This window comes from Lepisosteus oculatus, chromosome 3 (genome assembly GCF_040954835.1).
Source record: "Lepisosteus oculatus isolate fLepOcu1 chromosome 3, fLepOcu1.hap2, whole genome shotgun sequence".
Taxonomy (NCBI): Eukaryota; Metazoa; Chordata; class Actinopteri; order Semionotiformes; family Lepisosteidae; genus Lepisosteus; species Lepisosteus oculatus.
Genome location: NC_090698.1, coordinates 62192872 through 62211407, shown reverse-complemented (window position 1 = coordinate 62211407; position 18536 = coordinate 62192872). Strand labels below are relative to the sequence as shown.

Here is an 18536-nt window from a genome sequence, read left to right as displayed (position 1 = left end):
ACTCTTTCACATTTTGCTGTTGAGCAGGATATATAAAATAAATAGGCATGAAACATAATCCAAATTCTTCCGTAAGAGCTATAATAACTGGTTATACTTTTACTTCATTTTTATGCAACTTTGTGGGTTTATTAGTAGCATTAAAGACTGTTACAACATAATACCCCAGTGTGTCATTTATCCCATAACAAACATTCCCAAGTTCTGTAATAATTATGTTAGTTTGTGAAGGAGTCATTGTAATGTATCCAATATATTCAAAGTATATGGTGTGTACATGTGTATGATCAAAATACAGCAAAATATTTTCTATGCATCCAGAAATAAACATGGCTTTTTTAAGATCGTTGTTAGGCTATTGAAAAAGAGATCTGGAAATATTAAACTTTCTCACCCTAAATTCAGTTTTAAAAATATCCTGAAGGGGGCAGACAGGTTTTATAAACAGAACAAACTTGCCCGAGTTGCAACAAAACAAACATCTTACTCTGGACAATAATAAAAAAGTACAGAATATAGAAGTTGGGTATTTCTAAAAGCTATACACAAATATTATGTGCAATATAGACTTCAAATTCATTGGCACAATATGTGATTATTTAAGGTAGGTGGGTTCTGGGAATAGCACAAATAGCATGTTTTCTTGGATGTTAGTGCACTGATGTCCAAATTTTATTGAACAGCTCAAAATAAAAAATCAACACTACTCACTTACACCAGTCTTTGACAATCTCAGTCTTGCAATTTGTGAGAGGTAGTTACACATAGCAGCCAGCCTACAAAGCAATTTCCCTCAACTCATAGCCCAGACCGAATTTCCTTGTTTCCCAACCCAGCCCTCTGTCAACATGACCAGAATGGGAATTCGCAATTGTGTTATGACTGTGGGAACAAAAACAGTTTCAAATCATAATTATAGTGTATTAAAACATAAATTAAAAATAATTTTGCATAAGGCATTTTAAAAAATGTATGAATAATTGCAAAGCACCACAAAGATCTGTAAAATCTATTAAAAAATTTAATAGCATGATGTTAATTATCAACCTCTGAACCAGTACTGCTATAATAATAATGAGATTAACTGCATTTTCAACAAGCATCACATTCATTTTCAGTAAATTCACAGCCTTACGTATTTCGTTTTATTATTAGGAAACCACATGCAAAACCCACAAGGTTTCGAACATTTCTAAAGCTTTTTTCACATACTGTAGATATACTACGTCAGCCTTGGTGACTGGTCACTTCCTACTAAAGAACAATCGGTAATTAACCACATCCTTTCAGTACCCAATAAATGTTGATCTTTACCAAGGCAAATTACTTTTGAAAAATGACTGGCATCTTGACATTTTTGTTGTGCGTCTCTGCAGTTATTCTCCTTCAGATTCCAGAAGGTAAGATTCTCTTGATAAGATACCTGAGTGCTTGTTTTCTTCAGTGCTGCTGAAATGACCAGGTATTTCAAAGCAATTTATAAATGCAAATCTTAGGATAAGTTTCTTATTCTGGTCATTAAAATTAAAATGACCACACAATGACTTCAAATTGGATGTATTGTGCAAAGGTTAAAAACAAGAAAAGTAATAATAAGTTATTAATCACAATTACAAGCATAAAAAAGGGGTTCAAGGAAACAACAGAAGCCAATGTTTACCATTTTTATTGCAGGTATGTCTTCAAAAAGTTTGAATATTTCTAAGAACACTTTGGTAGAAGTGTTCCAATCTAGTATGAAAGAGAGCAGGTTGGCAGTATGAGGATTCCATAAAAAAAGATGTATAATACATCTACAGTATGTGTGTATATGGCTTAGTCTGTGTCCTGACTTTGCAGGAATATTTTTGTGTAATTTCAGTTTTTATCTGATTGTATTGTGTTCCTGTTTTTTTATTTATGTTTCAATTGTTTATACTATGCCACGTACTGTACTTACGTGATAGCTCTGAATGAAAATATTCATGGTGCTGTATGCTCATGTGATGAAATTGCTCAATGACAATATTGTGCCACTTCAGAATTTCAGAACATGAGAAAGGTTATGAAGAAAAAGAGGCCATTTGGCCCAGCGTGCCCTTTTACTTAAGAGACAATAGTGTTGTACTACCAATCCAGCAAATGGAGGCTTATAGGGAATGTAAGAGTTTTTACATTTTACTTCTTTCCTTCCCAGACTCCTTACTACTTACGTATGCGCTCTGTATAGTTGGATAAAAAATTGAATCCAAAAGGGGTGCTTCCAGCCAAGCAAAATGCTCCCAAATTTTAGTCTATTTATACCCTATTTGGCAGATATAATCCCTGGTTTCTGGAAATATTTTTTCACGTGTCTATCATAACAGCACCTTGGCCTAATTTTCTTTTCTGGTTTCTGACCAATTCTGTTAAAAAAACAGTTAAGGTAATCAAATGTAACATAAAATTCAATTTTTAGGAAAAAAAGTGTTTTTACCTGACCTAATTTTTTAATAAAGCTTTCAAAGTCTTCTTTGCAATTATTACAGTAATGCTGATATCCACATTAAGTTGTACCTGAATTAGTATATTTAAGGTTGATTTGAAAACTACATGTAAACTGGCTGTTACTGGAAGACTATTTAGCTGGAAAATGTTAAATTATTGGCCTAAAATGCATTTGGCAAAACAACACCAACTTTGAGTGAATTGGATGCAGCTATATGTAAAAATTAATCTAATCTTAAATAAGCAATCGACATTTAAACTTAAGCATATGTTTTGTCTAAAACGTTTTTAAAAATATGTTTTCATAATAGTTTATCAGTTATATTTTTGTTACTACATGACAGGTGCCTCAACATTAGAGAAGCAAATGTATAGCAGACTGGTGACTAAGCAATTTGTGTAGGGGTGAAATTCAGTGAATCTAAAATTTAAGCAAACCATTTTTTAAATCTGAAGCCCACAGCTTTAACCACACAACAAGTGGTTTCCAGTTTGAAAAACACTGACTGGTTTAATATCTGCCTAAAGACAATTTAATGTACTTGCACTATATCTGCTTTTAAGATGTGATATTGGTTTTAGACATACTATCTTGTTAGGATTCTGTATCAGAAACAAAATTATTCTTTAATATGTTATATGTAAAGGTAGTGGTATTCACAGCTCTCTGGCCATGCGATTGATTCTTGGGTTGCTATCTGCATGAAGTTTGTTCTGCTCATGTTCACGCGGTTTTCTTACAGGTGATCCGATTTCCTACCACAGTCTACAGACATTCAGGTAGACTTATTGGCTACTAGAATAATTAGCCCTGGTGAGGGTTAATAATGAGTGCATGCGTGTCTGTGTGTGCCATGCAATGGACTGGTGTCCCATCCGGGGTGTATCCTGCCTTGCACTCGTTGCTTGCCAGGGTACACTCTAGCCTCCCCTGAGACCCTGTATTTGAGAAAGTGGTTAAAGATGGATGGATGTCTAATAAACGTATAATAAATTAAAGAACAGGAGCGCTAATCCTGGTGTCCCAGATAAATTCTCTTCTGAGTTTGATCAATCTGGTGCACCTAAATCTCCTCTGTAATTGAATTTGTGAAGCAATGTTTCACTTCTCCACTTACTCAGCTGTGGTCAGGCTTTGGGGTCATAACAGCAGCTACACATCACCCAAGAAGGGGCTGTGCTTCAGAAGTGGATAAAGCAGATCCCCCTCCTTGATGTGCTTTGGAATTCTTTAGGATTTCTAAAAATACAATTAACTAAACATTGTACTTATTTAACAGAATTAAATTTGTCGGTGTATTTGGAACAACCATACATTTTACTATACAATACTGTTTTAAAAACAATTGAATGAAATAATTTAAGATTTCAGGAGCATATTGTATGTGTCTCTTCAACTGTATATTATTCATATATGTCATTTCTTTTCTTAATAGGCCACAGCACTGAAATCATAGGAGGCAAGGAAGTGCCAAAACACTCCATGCCTTACATGGTGCTTGTGCACGGGAAAAACAACGAAATATTTTGTGGAGGAGCATTGATTGCACCTAAATGGGTGATAACTGCTGCCCACTGTCAAAACATGTAAGATTTCTATACTGCACTTCACTAACCATGGCCGAATTAATAGCTTACTCAAGTCCTCATCTTCTCTACCACACATCCATACAGAGGCAAGAAAAAAAAATGCTACATAGGATTAGTGGCTGTTGGCAAAAATGTCTTTATTTTTCACAATTTTTTTTGCTATCTAATGATAAAGCAAAGAGAGTTATAGAAATACCAATTTGAATTAGACAAATGGCATTATAATTTAGAAAAAAAATAAAGTACTATTTGGTGAATTAAGCACAGAATCACTGTCAGCAAACTGCAGTACTTATACTGTATTGAATATTTCAGTAGTCAAAATAAGATTAGGATTAGCCAAAATAAGATTCTTTATACTGTTTAAAGACAGTAGGTTCATTGCAGAGTCTCTTAAATTCTATATTGGTTCCTAACACATGCTCAATGGTCTACAAAAGCTTGTACAGTATATGTTTGTTCAAACAAAAGCAGACAATGTACTGTACAGTATGTCTATGTTTTGCAAATGTCATTCATATTTATGCAATGATATGATACATTTCTTTCTTAAGAAAGGTTTGATGAACCCTTGTCTCCGTTTTCTTCAACAGCAGTATGAAAGTCCTGCTAGGAGTTCATGCTCGTTCAAAGAATGACAAAGAAATACAAATCAGGAAAGTGAAAAATACAGTGCCTCATCCATGTTTTCACAATACAGATAAAGTTCATGACATCATGCTACTAAAGGTAAGGATCACGCACTGAACAATTGCATTCAGTTTCAGCACCTTTTTCTGTTCATTGCAGAGAAGAGCCTGAGCTGCATGAACCGGAGCAATTGTCCAATTGGGCCTGCACTGCACATGCACACAGATCTTTAATATCGATATCTCCAGTATCTTTCACGTGCTCTTCATTATGTACAAACAGAGATACAGAAATACCCTGATTAGAAATACTTCTAGATTTGCAGACCAGTGTCAAGTAACAGTTTGGTTTCTAGAAGCCCTATTGGAAGGATGTGTGTCCTGGGTGGGATAATGAAGTAGTACTCTTGAACAAGGTACATCACTTACATTGTTGCAGTAACCAGTTACTGTATACATGGGAGCTCTTTAGATCACCACATTAGCATTCACTCATAAATTAAACAAATTACATTAAAACAATTATTAATATAACCATAGGTAGTTCAGTGAAACCACTGGCTATTGCATTTCTGAGTTCTCCTTTCTCGACGTTTCTGCAGTTTTTAAAAGATTTTCTCTCTGCTTTCACAGCTTGATAAAGAGGTGAAGAGTAATGCTGCTGTGTCTAATCTCTCCTTGCCAAATTCTGGTGGCGATGTGCCAGATGGTACCAACTGCATTGTTGCTGGGTGGGGTCTGGTGAAAAACAAAGCGAAGAAAGGATCAGATGTCCTAATGGCAGCCAATGTCACTGTCATTAACAGGAAAAAGTGTAATACTGAGGACTATTATAATTTTGATCCTATCATAACAAAAGATATGTTATGTGCAGGATCAGTTGATAAAGATCCAAAAGATTCATGTCAGGTGAGTACATTATGGCTTAAGTGTAGTGTTGTGCTGTTACACTACATAAATTACACTATAAGGCAAGTTTCACCATATATAATTAGGGAGTGGTTTTGACAGCTTTGATAGTTGTGGGTTCATGTACTGTGTGGACACTTAAACAAAGCACTTCTCTTACTATGGTCCTGCAATGTTCTCTGCTGTATAAATGGGTACCAATGTAAGTTGCTTTGGATAAAAACAAAACCAAAATTAAAAAAAAAACAAAATGACTTAATTCAGTCTCAGTAAAATGCTTTCTTTAAAAACAAAACTTTCCAACCCTTGACACCTCTGATATATGATTTTACTATTGTTTTGTGATCTTCACTATATAACTTATAATGATTTTAATAACAGCAAGTACCTCCATACATATTTTCCATACAGATTTTAGATGTCCATGTTTTGTTCCATGTATGTATTTATCTATGTCAATACAGTATATCAATATTTATCCAAATGGATCCATTTTTGTATTTATTCCAGGGAGATTCTGGGGGACCTCTAATCTGCGGTAGAGTCTTCAGAGCTATCACATCATTTGGAAAAGGCTGTGGCCTTCAGAAAAAACCTGGAGTGTACACACTTCTCACTCAGAAACACATTGAATGGATTAAAAAAACAATTCGTAGATCAGACTAAAATCTCATTTTCACATAAGAGGTAACACCTGCAACTGAACCACAAGCGCTGACCTGCATATAGTATTATTACTTTGTGCATGATTTTATTTCCATAAAATGTACCCTTTACAGTATATCACTGGGAATAAAACAAGTCTTTAAAATGAGCTTTAAAATGAATAGCTTACTTCTGAGTTTCCTTCTGTTTTTACACTATTTTGACAGGCTCTTTTGTACTGTTGTTGCATGAATTGCTTTCTGTACTTGACAGAAAGATTCCTCATAGCTCACCGTGCAAAAAGTGTGACAAAGAAACTTGCAACATGCAATGCTCCCATGCCCTTGAGCACCAGAGCTTTTTGAAGGCTTGTGCAAAGCGCACATGCATCACTGCCACCTTCTCCCTGCCAGCCAAGTGAAAAGCATTTCTTACAAAGCACCTTACGTGGAAAATAAGAAGCAAGCAAAGATGGGAGAATCGGTACAGAGGTGTTGGATCTGAAAATAGAAAGAGATAGTGGCAAGAAGAGTTTTTGAGGCCTTACCTTTACAGGATGATGTAGTTTTAAATATTTACAGTATTTATAAGCAAATAAAGTCAACTTAATGTTTAATATATCATGTTCTGTGTAGCTTTTTGATTTTAATTGTTCCACTCATAAAATGTTGCATTGATTTTTTTCCGTTTGATGAAAACATTTTGGGAGGAAGGAGGAAGATAATTTTAACATTTTTACTATTCAAAGTTGCTAAATTATATTATTTTTATATATTGAATATAGAAAACCTTGGTCCTTCTGTACTCCCAGAGCATGCTGGTCTGTTTTTGTTTTTGATGCACAACAGCACAAAGTGTTTGAAAGACATGCAGAATGTATAATATTATTTCTTTATTTTTATTGTGAATAAAAATGTGACAAATCCAACATCAGCAAGATACTTGATTCTTCCACCCATTTTCTAACTGCTTTATCCAATTCAGGGTTGTGGGGGAGCTGGCCCCTAACCCAGCAAACTATGAGTGTTGGGCAGGATACATCCTAGTCGGGATGCCAGGCCATCACAGACACACACACACTCAGGGGCAATTTTTACAGAAGCCAACTCACCTACCAGTGTGTCCTGGGACTGTGGGAGGAAACCCACACAAACACTTGGAGAACATACAGACTCCATGCAGATAGAACCACGGGTCTGGACTTGAACCCGGGGCCCCAGCGCTGTGAGGCAAATGCTAACTACTGAGTCACCATGCCATCCCACTTCATATTATTCTCCAATGGATTCTTCTAATAATAAATAATACTACAGTAATTTCTCTGACCAGACATTACATTAATCCAAGGTTAATTAATTGCTTAATGATGAGCACATCTGAAAAGGGGAAAAGGAAGAAATTATTGAATTGCAGTAAATACATTGATGCAAAAAACTGAAAATGCAAAGCAAATTCTGAAGGAAATTTTTAGTTAGTCCACACTTTTGGAATATTACAACACATTACAACAGGGGATTTTCCTAAAGGAAGAATGAATCATGTAGGGCACTACACTACTCTTACAGCTTTCTACAGCTCAGTCTAGTACAATTGTTTCCACTAACTAGCAGTGATGGGTCAAGAGGGTAACCTACTCACACAATTAATAGGTTTATTCCACCCTGGAAAAAAAGAAGAAAGAGAACACGTTTCGGCCGCGGAGCCTTCTTCTGGTGTTCTCTTTCTTCTTTTTTTTCAGCATGGAATAAACCTTGTTCCTTTGTAGCCTACGCATGCTGACACAGCTACCCACCTGAACTACTCACACAATTGTCATACAATCCTATCATGTTTACTGCAAGGTTAATCTGCACTTCATTTGAGAGGGCAGTACGCACTCAATAATAAGCAAGGCCATCCAATGAGCATCAGGTGAATCAACACTGGTAAATTGGAGTATCTTGCAGGACAAGACCAAAGGCCCATAACATGCCGTTGTATTTATTAAGCAACACTTTTAGGGAGTTCAAGACCCTCTACAGTAAATGCCTATTTACCATTTACCGTGGACTGAATTTTCATTTTACATTTTTTCACATGTAAAATGTCATACTTTTATTGGATCAATGTACTGTGCTTCCTCCCCCCCAACTTTTATGTGTGGCATGTAGGGTACAGAACACTACGTTTTTTGATAAGCGCGTATAAACAAATTTTAAATGATTGATGTATTGAATTGATATTTCACTTATGCATACCAGTTAAGAAAACAACGTCGCCCAGTCTGTGGAAGTTCTATATTAAAAGAAGTTTTTAAATAATATTCCCGAGGGATGACAGCAACAAACTTCTCCTGCACCTCTGCTCTTATTTCACGGCCAGGTGTTAAAGATTTTTATTCCTGACTTCTATTCAATTCAGTACCTGAAGCACTGTAGATAATCACCTTTCTATGGCTTATTGGTATTCTACCAATTGTGCATAAGGTGAGATGCATGAGATGTTTAGACTATTAGCAAAACTTTTCTACCAGTTGCTTAAGACAGTACCCATAGACTGGAAAATTGCTCATGTAGTGCCTATCGATAAAAAGGATGACAGAACTGAACCTAGCAATTACAGACAAATGAGCCTTACTTGTTTTAATGCACATGTAACTATAATTAGAACTAATCTATTGGATCACATATATGTAAATATGATCGTAGAGGATAGTCAATATGGTTTTAGGAAAAGTAGGTCTTGCCGTCACAGATCTTTGAACAGGGAATTATAGTCATTGACACACAGAGAACACATCATTTATTAAATCATGTCATTAAAGATGATATCCTGGTTTCTTTTAAGAAACTCCAGTATCCGTTAGACATGAGCATCAAACAGGTTTGATCAGCCCAGTGGTTTCCTCCTGTTTGCAGCCTTATTTGAGAGATCACGATCAGTAGAGGAAAGATGGGAGATGAGAGGCAGGAGGAAGCAGAGAGGTGAAGAATCTTAACCCCCTGACATATCACAATCCCAGTCTCATTAACTAGGTCTGTCTTAAGCATGTGACTTTTTATTTTTCAGTTATGCACTACCTACAGCTTTCTTTTACTCGTGTGTGTATTCTCTAGGTAGTCTCAAATAAAATGAGAAAATAAAAATAAAGTAAAAAAAAGCAACAAGTTGCCTACAGTACCTGAGCACTTCTCAGTTGTTTTTGTACTGTATGTAATTATCTCTCAGCTATGTTTGTACAGATTGCTGTGATGTTGAAAAAATGAAATTCAAGAAATGAAATTCAAGTGACCTCAAGCAGTATTTCTATGAAATGGCTGCAAAGATTTTTTCACACCTTTTATTAGGATGGGTTTCTCAACTACCACTAAGTTCCGGGGGGGCAGCCTTAAGAAGAAAAGAAGAAAGAAGCTATCGCAATTGAGCATGTGTTAAAAACATAGACCTCAATGAAACCACACCCCCTAACTCATATATATTAGACAGATTCATGTTAGCACACAGGCAGATTAAAGACGGTCACTCTGCTGCAATGGCAAAGGTATTAGCCTGCATAGCTATAGTAATTCTTCTGACAATCCCAGAAGGTAAGAAATGTAGTATTATTATAGAATATTCTGACATCTTTGAAGGTGAAAGTCAATCACTCTTAATAGTAAGACAGTTGCTAAATGGACTCTTTAAAATGCTGCACTAAGGGAATCAGCTTTATACACTTTTTTGATAACGGCTTTATTGAGTGCTTTTTGAATACCATACTGAAAAGTACTAGAGACAGGAAAGGACATACAGTAAAAATTGGACTGCATCAGGGAAACTATACCTCAAGTCAAATGGAAAAATTATTAATATAAAACCACCAACAAATCATCCAAAGAATGAAATATCTACTGTGAAACTCCAAGCATATAAAGCAGACTTTTCAATATCTTTCAAATATGATCTTATTGGAAGGAAACAAAAGTGTGCAAATATTTCAAAGAAATGAAACAATATTGATATTGATTTTTGAGGGAAAGAAAGTTTTATTGTTGATGTTTATAAACACGCTTAAGTTACAAAGTGCAGATTGGTTTTCCTAACAAAATCCAAAATGTTATATTGTTTTAAACTGCAGTGATATTAAATAATGAAGCTGTTTTTAATTCCTTTCTTGCAGATTTCTGTGTGGAAATAATTGGAGGGAAAGCAGTGGCAAACCATTCAAGACCTTACATGGCACTTATACAAGGAAATACTCTATGTGGAGGGGTTCTGATCAAAACTAAATGGGTTCTAACTGCAGCACACTGCTACTCTGGGTAAGATACTGGATATCCACATTTCAAAAATAATGCTGATAGTAACACAAATATTTTGAAAGCAATGTAAAACCTTACATTTCATAGTGATTATTTCACATTTTCCTCCAGAAGCCTTTGAAGATTATTGTATTTAAAAACAAATCATCAATGTTGTGTTTTGAATGAGAGCAAGATGGTAAAGACAGGTTGTAAACACATAACTTGTGTCAGTTTCAAACACCATAACAAAACAGACTACATATACATGTACATGTTGCTTTATTGTGATCCTGATTACTGTTTACACTGCATTTCTGAAATAGCTCCCATATTGCAATACCAGGATATATATTCACTCAAATGTTTTTTTTTCCTTCTGAGGTAGAGATTTGTCTAGATCAGCCCACACATATTCAATAAATTTAATATTCAGTGACATTCACAAACATGAGAGTGCTTAGTGCATTATGTGGGCTTTAGTTCAGTGTCTTTGTTATGCATTTTGATCTATGTTTCACTGTCTTTTTTGTCTATGGCAAGTTCCAATGTGGCCTTAATTGTAATGTTTATTTACATGCATGTTACTGTGTTTCTTAGTAAAAACATGAAGGTATTCCTTGGAGCTCACTCTCGCTCAAAACCTGAGAAAGAGAAAAAGGAATTTACTGTCACTCAAGCAGTGACTCATCCCTGTTATGATAATGAAACTGCAGTAAATGACCTCATGCTTTTGCAGGTAACATATTTCATATCCTTTTGCGTTTCCATAATGAGTGTTACTGCATGTTTAATAACCAGAGGTATAATGCATTTAATACTAGAAAGAATATACTGAGTTTTTGTATAGCAGATATTACAAATATAAACACTTACCCACATTCTGATAAACTATCCATTTGAAGGCATCTGGTTATCAATGCCCTCTACAAAAGATAACTTGACACCTGCATTTCAGTTTCACTCATCTGACAGGCTTAAAATCTAGATTAAAATGTAATAGTTAACACCCAACCTCATATAACAGTATTCCTCACAAAACACAAATAATATTACTGTATATATCTAAAACATAAACATCTACTTAATTTGATTGTATCTGCTTTGATTAATCAGATTTCTTTTTTTTACAGCTGAACAAAGCAGTTAAACCTAACAAGTCCATCTCCACACTGAATGTGCCTGAACAATTCCATGATGTCAAATCAGGAAGCAAGTGCACAATAGCTGGTTGGGGAACCACTAGCAACAAAGACGACCAAGGCTCAGATGTCCTGATGGAAGTCGATGTTGTAGCCATCGATAGAAAGAAATGCAATGGGAAAAACTACTTTAACTTGAATCCTGTAATTACCCAAGACATGCTTTGTGCTGGTGGTAAGAGAGGAAAAAAAGATTCTTGTAAGGTACGAGTTCCCTTCGGTTCAGTCATTCTTCTAATCAACAGACATTAACATACAGGGACCAATACGTACAGCTGTTCAGTCTTTCAGATATTCTTGATATTGTAACGTTATTCAATTTTTGATTGACTAAATGTTCATGGTCAGCTTGGTACCCAATCATATTTCTCTGTTCTGCTCAAGGGTGGCTCCAGTGATTCTGCTATTTGATTGGCACAAATGTTATAACCGTTTTAAAATACAGTACTCATCCTAACATATTTCAATTCTGACGATGATTTTGATGTTCATTTTTTCTGCCACTTCCATCATTTTGATGCAACTATCCAGTTATTGGCAATATTTAAGAGGATGAGCAGTTGTACAAGCATACACTTTTCCAGCTTACTATTTTTTCAATGCTTATGTCAGTGCACTGTATTAACTAAAAACCTTCTCCTCCGACAGGGTGATTCCGGAGGTCCTCTCATCTGTAATAAGAAATTTGTAGCTGTTGCTTCATTTGGTTATAAAGGTCAATGTGGCAAGAAGCCTGGAGTATATACTCTGCTGACCAAGAAATATATCCAGTGGATTCGAAAGGTAACAGGGGGAGATGCATAAAAAGCAGCAGTTTATTTAGGTGAAACAAATATGTACGGTCAATGCATTTTGTGAAGTTTTTTTTTTCTGTAAACTTCAGAACGATAGATATCTTTAACAAGGTTGCTATTGAACAACAATTTGTTTTTCCTTTTAAAGGTCCTTATCAAGCAGAAAATATGCAAAACTGTGATAAATTCTCATTTTGAAAAGAGTCTCAAAATTAATTAATTTTAGAATTTCTTAATATATCTGCATAATGATTTGATAAGCATGGAATATGTATTGCCTCAATGTATTATCCTTTTCCTTGTAAGATGCCTCTTTGTATTTGTGTTTAAATTTTAATACTTCTGTGTTAGGCTTAGTCTTATTAGAATATATATATATTCTATTACATAATTTAAGAAGCATAAATATTTTATATAATAAAAATAAAAATGAGAAAGAAAGTAATTCAGACTCCATTTTGTGAAATTTGTCCAAGTATTCTACTTGTTTTTAAAGGGTATTTTGGAGACGTAGTCACGTGTAAATACCAACTACTAATTAATTCAGGTGGGTAGCTGCGTCAGCATGCGTAGACTGCAAAGGAACAATAGGTTTATTCCATGCTGAAAAAAAGAAAACAACGTTTCGGCCGTAGGGCTTCAGTAGGCCCCACGGCCGAAACGTTGTTTTCTTTCTTCTTTTTTTCAGCATGGAATAAATCTATTACTTATTCCTTTGTAACTACTTATTAATGCCAAACAAACAATCCCACATGCTTTACTATTGTTACAAATGGGCGGTTACGAAATTGGTGAAAATCAGAATTTAACCAAGCGGTTTAGTCAATACGTGAATAATTATTCATAACCCCCAACTTGTAAGTGTGCGACAGAGGACTCTAGGCACGAGTAGTACAGGAACATCACACAAATACACACATCCCACCAACCAGTTGCTAGCTAGCTCCAGAGGGTGCACACTCAGGGCTTGACTGGTGACTTAGTTCGTTAATTTGAGTCATAGTGGCATCCAGATTCATACCCATATAAGCATACATGTTGATTGTATTGTCCGTTTTTATGCTGCGATCGTGTGAACGGAGAGCGCTCTCAGTTTGTGTGGTACTTACAGCTTGTTTGCTGTTTGAGACTTCCTGGTTCTATGGTGGCTCCAAAGGTCCAAACCTGATCCGTACTTCTAAAAGGCATGTTTATAGCGTGTAAAGGAAAACACACAGGCAGGTATGAATGGGAAGATTCCATCTGTAATTTTACTTGGGGAAAGGGTAAAAAAGGAAGCAGTAGAAAGTTTTTGGATACATCTGTTTTTTCTTTCTTTTGTTTCGGAAATTATTATGACCTGACTGAATGAATTGTAAAACATTTTGTGTGTAAAATCAAAGAGAATTAGGATAATGGCTGATTCCAGGGGGGAGCGGTTTACAAATATATAAGGTGGTCCCCAGGGCAGAAGAGGTTAGTTGAGTTGGACGTTCAGGAATGAAGGATTAAAAGTGTCAGAGTTCTACCTGGATTTTTTTGTCTTTTTGTATTTTTCTTGTTGTGAAGAAGAGCAATGTAAATAAATTGTGCTTTGATATAACTGAGTGCTTTATGGCAGTGCCATCAATTGGGGAAAAGGAACTGCTTTGGCCACTGCTTGGGTCATTTTGTGACAAAGTGATTTCTAGCAATATTCCCCAGTGGTTTGTATAATTAGAGGCATGTGAATATTTTATTATCTGGCACAGCTTTGCTGATAGGAGTAATAATCCAGGCACACTTGGTTAAACAAACATTTATTACAATGACAAAACACAAACTACACTACACACAAGTTACTCTATGTACAGTATTTACAAACAAGGTGTTTCAGAGGCCTAAGATTCTGGTCACCCAGAAATCCCCAGACTGCTATTAAACATTAAACTCTTAATATGCCTACAAAGGCCACACAAGAGATGCCTTCTAACTAACTCTCTCTCTCTGCACTCTGGATGCCACAAAATAAATGGGAGCCTATATCCCTATCCATAAAAATGCATCTTAAGCAGGATAGATATTTCTAACTGAGTTATCTTTTACCCAGGAAACCCAAGTAACCTAAAACCATGCTCTCTCTACTTAAGTTCAAATACTAAGCTCCAGTCAGGTTGGTTTGGATGATCAAGAAGTAGGGGCTCTTCCTGGCACAAGCTTCAAGTCCCAACTCCAACAGACTTCTCCCTGATCCTCCTTGTTTCTTCCTCCCTTTTCTTGTGCTCTTAATGTGATCTTAAATTGTGTATGTCTGTACTGCTCCTTGACAATGATTAATCCACAGTTTACCTAGGTACTGTATACTAAGGTAAACTTTACAATTGTTTCTGCTCAAGGAATGTTAGAAGCATTTAACCTTCCAAGTGTCACAGACTAAAATCTAAAAGACACTTCTCAGTCACCTAAAGCTGTAACACTATTTTATGTCTTGTGTCCTACCTTACTCTTGATAATGTCTGTAAATGTATGTCCTTTGCACTGTCAATTGTTTTAATTCTTAAAGAGTACTGTTTGAAATTTTGCAAATGCCATCTACAGAAAACAATGTTCCTTGTTCTTTAATGTAACCTCATCTTTTACTAACATCTTTTCTCTTACACAATATGCTATAGACATTGTGATGTTAACCCAGTAGGTCCTGCTTTTAGGAGGAAATCTATGTTATAGTTTTCACATTACATTTTAAAAGAGGAGACTGTTAGTCGCCTAACAAATTAGATAACTAGCAAAAGTAGAGATTAGAGTAAGAACAAATAAAAATATTGTTCTTCAAAATTACCTTTTCAATGGTATTTTATGCTGAGATGTAATATAATTAATCCCTGGATAGTGATACATTTGCATCTGCATACTCATTTTCAAAAGTGTTTTAAATAAATAATTGAGGCAATGAAAGCTCAACCTGCACTGCATTTTACAGTATGTGCATGGCTACAGGAATAACCAATAACAAGGCCATGAGACACATCACTATTCTACAGTACATAGTCTCCATACCTGTTCAGGTATATGTGTCAGTGCAACACCAATGTGATACCAGGTCAGATCATGAGGTGGGTTGTCCTATACTGTATCTCCCACCCTCAATGCTGTAAGCACGTACAGGTGTTGTTACCAGTATGTGATTATTGTGTAGCAGATTGTTTCCAGTGAAAGGCCTCTCACAACTGGACCAGTGCTCAGCATTCACATAATGCTGGAGCTGTTCTGAATGTCTTTACAGAAGTGGTTGATGGGTGTTCCTAGCTCAGTTCTAGTATAATGATTCACTCAGGTTCCATCTTCCACAGTGAAATGTGAACTACTGTACATGAAGTGCTTCCTTTTTAATGGAAGTGTGTCAAATATAGGAGAAAAAGATCCATCTCACCCCATTTGTGAACAGCTGTGTGCTGCTTTGGTACCCAGTGAGTGCACAATCTCTAGCTTCTTAGATGCCAAGTGTGTGATAGCCAGGAGTTTATTTGCAATGACAGCAAGGTACACAGAACTGTCTTCAGTGCCATACCTATTCACACTTTGCTAGGGTAACTCCTATTTGACTGTTTTGTCACCGTCCTTTTTGATATTCCTTTGCCTTTCATAAAATTGCTTGTGAAAACAAAACTGTCATTCTGCGAGTGAAGTATTCCACAAATTCATTCATATTGCCCAACAAGAAAAAATGCAAGTTTTGCTGCAAGGCAATGTCATTTAGGGAAACCTTCTCAATATTGTGCAAGTGATTAAAAAAGGCTCAGTGTGACTCCACAGGTTTATGACTGACTGACTCATATCATGCCAGTAATTGTGCTTACTCAGACCTCCTACAGGGTGGGCTTCTGTGTTTCACTATCAGTAAAAAAATCATCAAAACTATTTCCCCCAGAAGGTGTCCATCTCCGGTTCATCAAATGGATAAATAAGCTTAGATATTTTTTTAGGGTTAATAACATATTCTTTTTATGGGAGTTAAGATTTCACCTCAGTGAAATATCAGTGTAAATCTATTATTCAATGTCAGAAAATACATATTTCATTTATTTTAAATGACAGTGAAAGGATGGGGAAGTGTGTTACAAGTAAAACTTGTCATCATCATTTTCTAACTGCTTACTCCCTGAGAGGGTCCTGGTGGTAACAGGCTGAGCAGAGTAGACCACACTTCCTATTCCCCAATAATATTCTCCAGGTCCTCCTGAGGGACTCCCAGGGAATCCCAGGTCAGCTGAGAGATATAATACCTCAGAGAGATATAATATCATGGGTCTTCTCTAGGATCTCTTCCCATTTGTGAACACTGTGAACACTGACTCTATCATGAAGAAGGCTCAGCAGCGCCTTTATTTCTTGAGGTGCCTCAAGCGATGGGGCTTGTATTTCTACCGCTGCACCATCGAGAGCATCCTCACCAACGGGATCACCGTGTGGTATGGCAACACCTCTTCGCGAGAAAGAAAGGCACTGCAGAGAATGGGCAATATTGCCCAGAAGATCATCGGCTGCGGTCTCACCGAGATTAAACAGCTCTATGAGGACCGCTGCCGTGGTAGAATTCTGGCCATCACAGAGGACAGTCACCACCCCGGGCATGAGCTCTTCACCCCACTGCCCTCAGGCAAGAGATATAAGAGCATACGGACACTTACCACTAGATTCTTCAATAGCTTCTATCCACAAGCAATGAGACTGGCGAACACATTTAGCCATCCCCCTCGGACCACACCTACACCATCACCATCTACCTCTTTATGATTTCTTATCTATTGCACATCTCCAGTCATTGTTTACACGTCTGTATTGTTTACATTCAAACTGTCTACATGTTTACTTGCACATTGTCTATTGTTTGTTTGTACATTGTCTTGATGCACTGTTTGCACTTTGTCTTGTTTTTTACACTTGTTTTACAATCGAGAGACTTTCTGTAAGTAAGAATTCCATTGTACCAGTACCGGTTACATATGGCAATAAAGTTCAAGTTCAAGTTCATTTTTCCAAGCTTTAAGCAACCAAATATTAAACTGTGCAAGGGTCTGAATACTTTTGCTAGTCTTTGTCAAAGGTATATTGTAGGTATCTCTCAGTGAACTGAGATAAAGTGGCTATTAGATTAGCGCATTAAAAAGCTATGACAACAGTTATATTTTAATAATGATAATTCCTTACACTTTCACAGAGCTTTTCTGGACACTCCACTAAAAGTGTTTTACAGGTAATAAAAGGAAGAACATTACATTGTAATAACCTTTCTCACAGTGAGATTTCTACATTTAAAATAACTATACATTACGTGACTAAAACTATAGCAAGAAAACCCAATCTACATATCAGGCATAAGCTCTTGACTCAAAATGGAACCTGTGGGTTATGTTACTGGAAAGGTACGCTTCAGAACTACACCAAAAACCAGAAAAGACCACCAATGCGCTTTGACTACTTAAATGCAACATGAGCACAGTGGTTTTAAATGATTCATTTTGTTTGACAATAGTCTAAGCTGTTTAAAATAGGTATTATTTGAAATCAAAGTAAAACAACATGCAACTTCAATTACATTTACAAACATTTCCAACATTTATATTAGATAAAGTTTGAGAACATTATGTGCACTAAATCTCTTATAGCAGTCTCTTACAATCCACCACAAAATCCAAGATTAATAATGAAGACTTAACCAGTTTCAAACTAGATAGCCAGACAGATTTGAAAGATAGAATGGGACTGAAAATAAACCTTGCCAACGGATGTGTCCCTAGACCTGTATGTTCAAAGCCGTGGTTACCTAACCGCAAGAGTGCAGTTTCCTCCCTATTTGAAGTGGTTTAAGATGTTGCCCTACCCAGGAATCAAATGTGTGATTAGACTACAATCTATTTAACGGAATATTTTTCTGTTACTTATTTTCTGGTTACGTTCTGTGAAAGAATAGAAATAAGTTTCAATAATGAAGATGTAGAATAGAAAAAGGATTATTATTAGTATAATAATATCTATAATTAATAATGATATTAATATAATTAAAAGAAAAATGATAGAAATTAT

At 36.0% G+C, this 18536-nt stretch overlaps 2 protein-coding genes across 2 annotated transcripts; both read left to right on the top strand.

Moving 5' to 3' along the window:
- Window positions 1-1297: 1297 nt before the first annotated feature.
- LOC102685101 (granzyme A-like) lies at window positions 1298-7167 on the top strand. The gene is made up of 5 exons (XM_069187340.1): window positions 1298-1400; window positions 3903-4053; window positions 4650-4785; window positions 5319-5594; window positions 6105-7167. Exons 1-5 carry the CDS (start codon window positions 1337-1339, stop codon window positions 6258-6260), a joined length of 783 nt encoding a protein of 260 aa, XP_069043441.1. The 5' UTR covers window positions 1298-1336; the 3' UTR covers window positions 6261-7167.
- Window positions 7168-9718: 2551 nt separating this feature from the next.
- Window positions 9719-12939, top strand: LOC107075377 (granzyme A-like). Its single transcript, XM_015361532.2, has 5 exons — window positions 9719-9805; window positions 10378-10519; window positions 11099-11237; window positions 11632-11904; window positions 12349-12939. The coding sequence occupies exons 1-5, from the start codon at window positions 9751-9753 to the stop codon at window positions 12502-12504; spliced, it is 765 nt and encodes a 254-aa protein (XP_015217018.2). The 5' UTR covers window positions 9719-9750; the 3' UTR covers window positions 12505-12939.
- The last annotated feature ends 5597 nt before the right edge of the window (window positions 12940-18536 follow it).

Bases quoted from the DNA above. Each gene is read 5' to 3' on its own strand.
- LOC102685101 (XM_069187340.1), top strand. From the start codon at position 1,337: ATGACTGGCATCTTGACATTTTTGTTGTGCGTCTCTGCAGTTATTCTC. The intron at 1,401-3,902 runs GTAAGATTCTCT...TTTTCTTAATAG, and splicing joins TCTCCTTCAGATTCCAGAAG to GCCACAGCACTGAAATCATA. The intron at 5,595-6,104 runs GTGAGTACATTA...TATTTATTCCAG, and splicing joins ATCCAAAAGATTCATGTCAG to GGAGATTCTGGGGGACCTCT.
- LOC107075377 (XM_015361532.2), top strand. From the start codon at position 9,751: ATGGCAAAGGTATTAGCCTGCATAGCTATAGTAATTCTTCTGACAATC. The intron at 11,238-11,631 runs GTAACATATTTC...TTTTTTTTACAG, and splicing joins ATGACCTCATGCTTTTGCAG to CTGAACAAAGCAGTTAAACC. The intron at 11,905-12,348 runs GTACGAGTTCCC...CTCCTCCGACAG, and splicing joins GAAAAAAAGATTCTTGTAAG to GGTGATTCCGGAGGTCCTCT.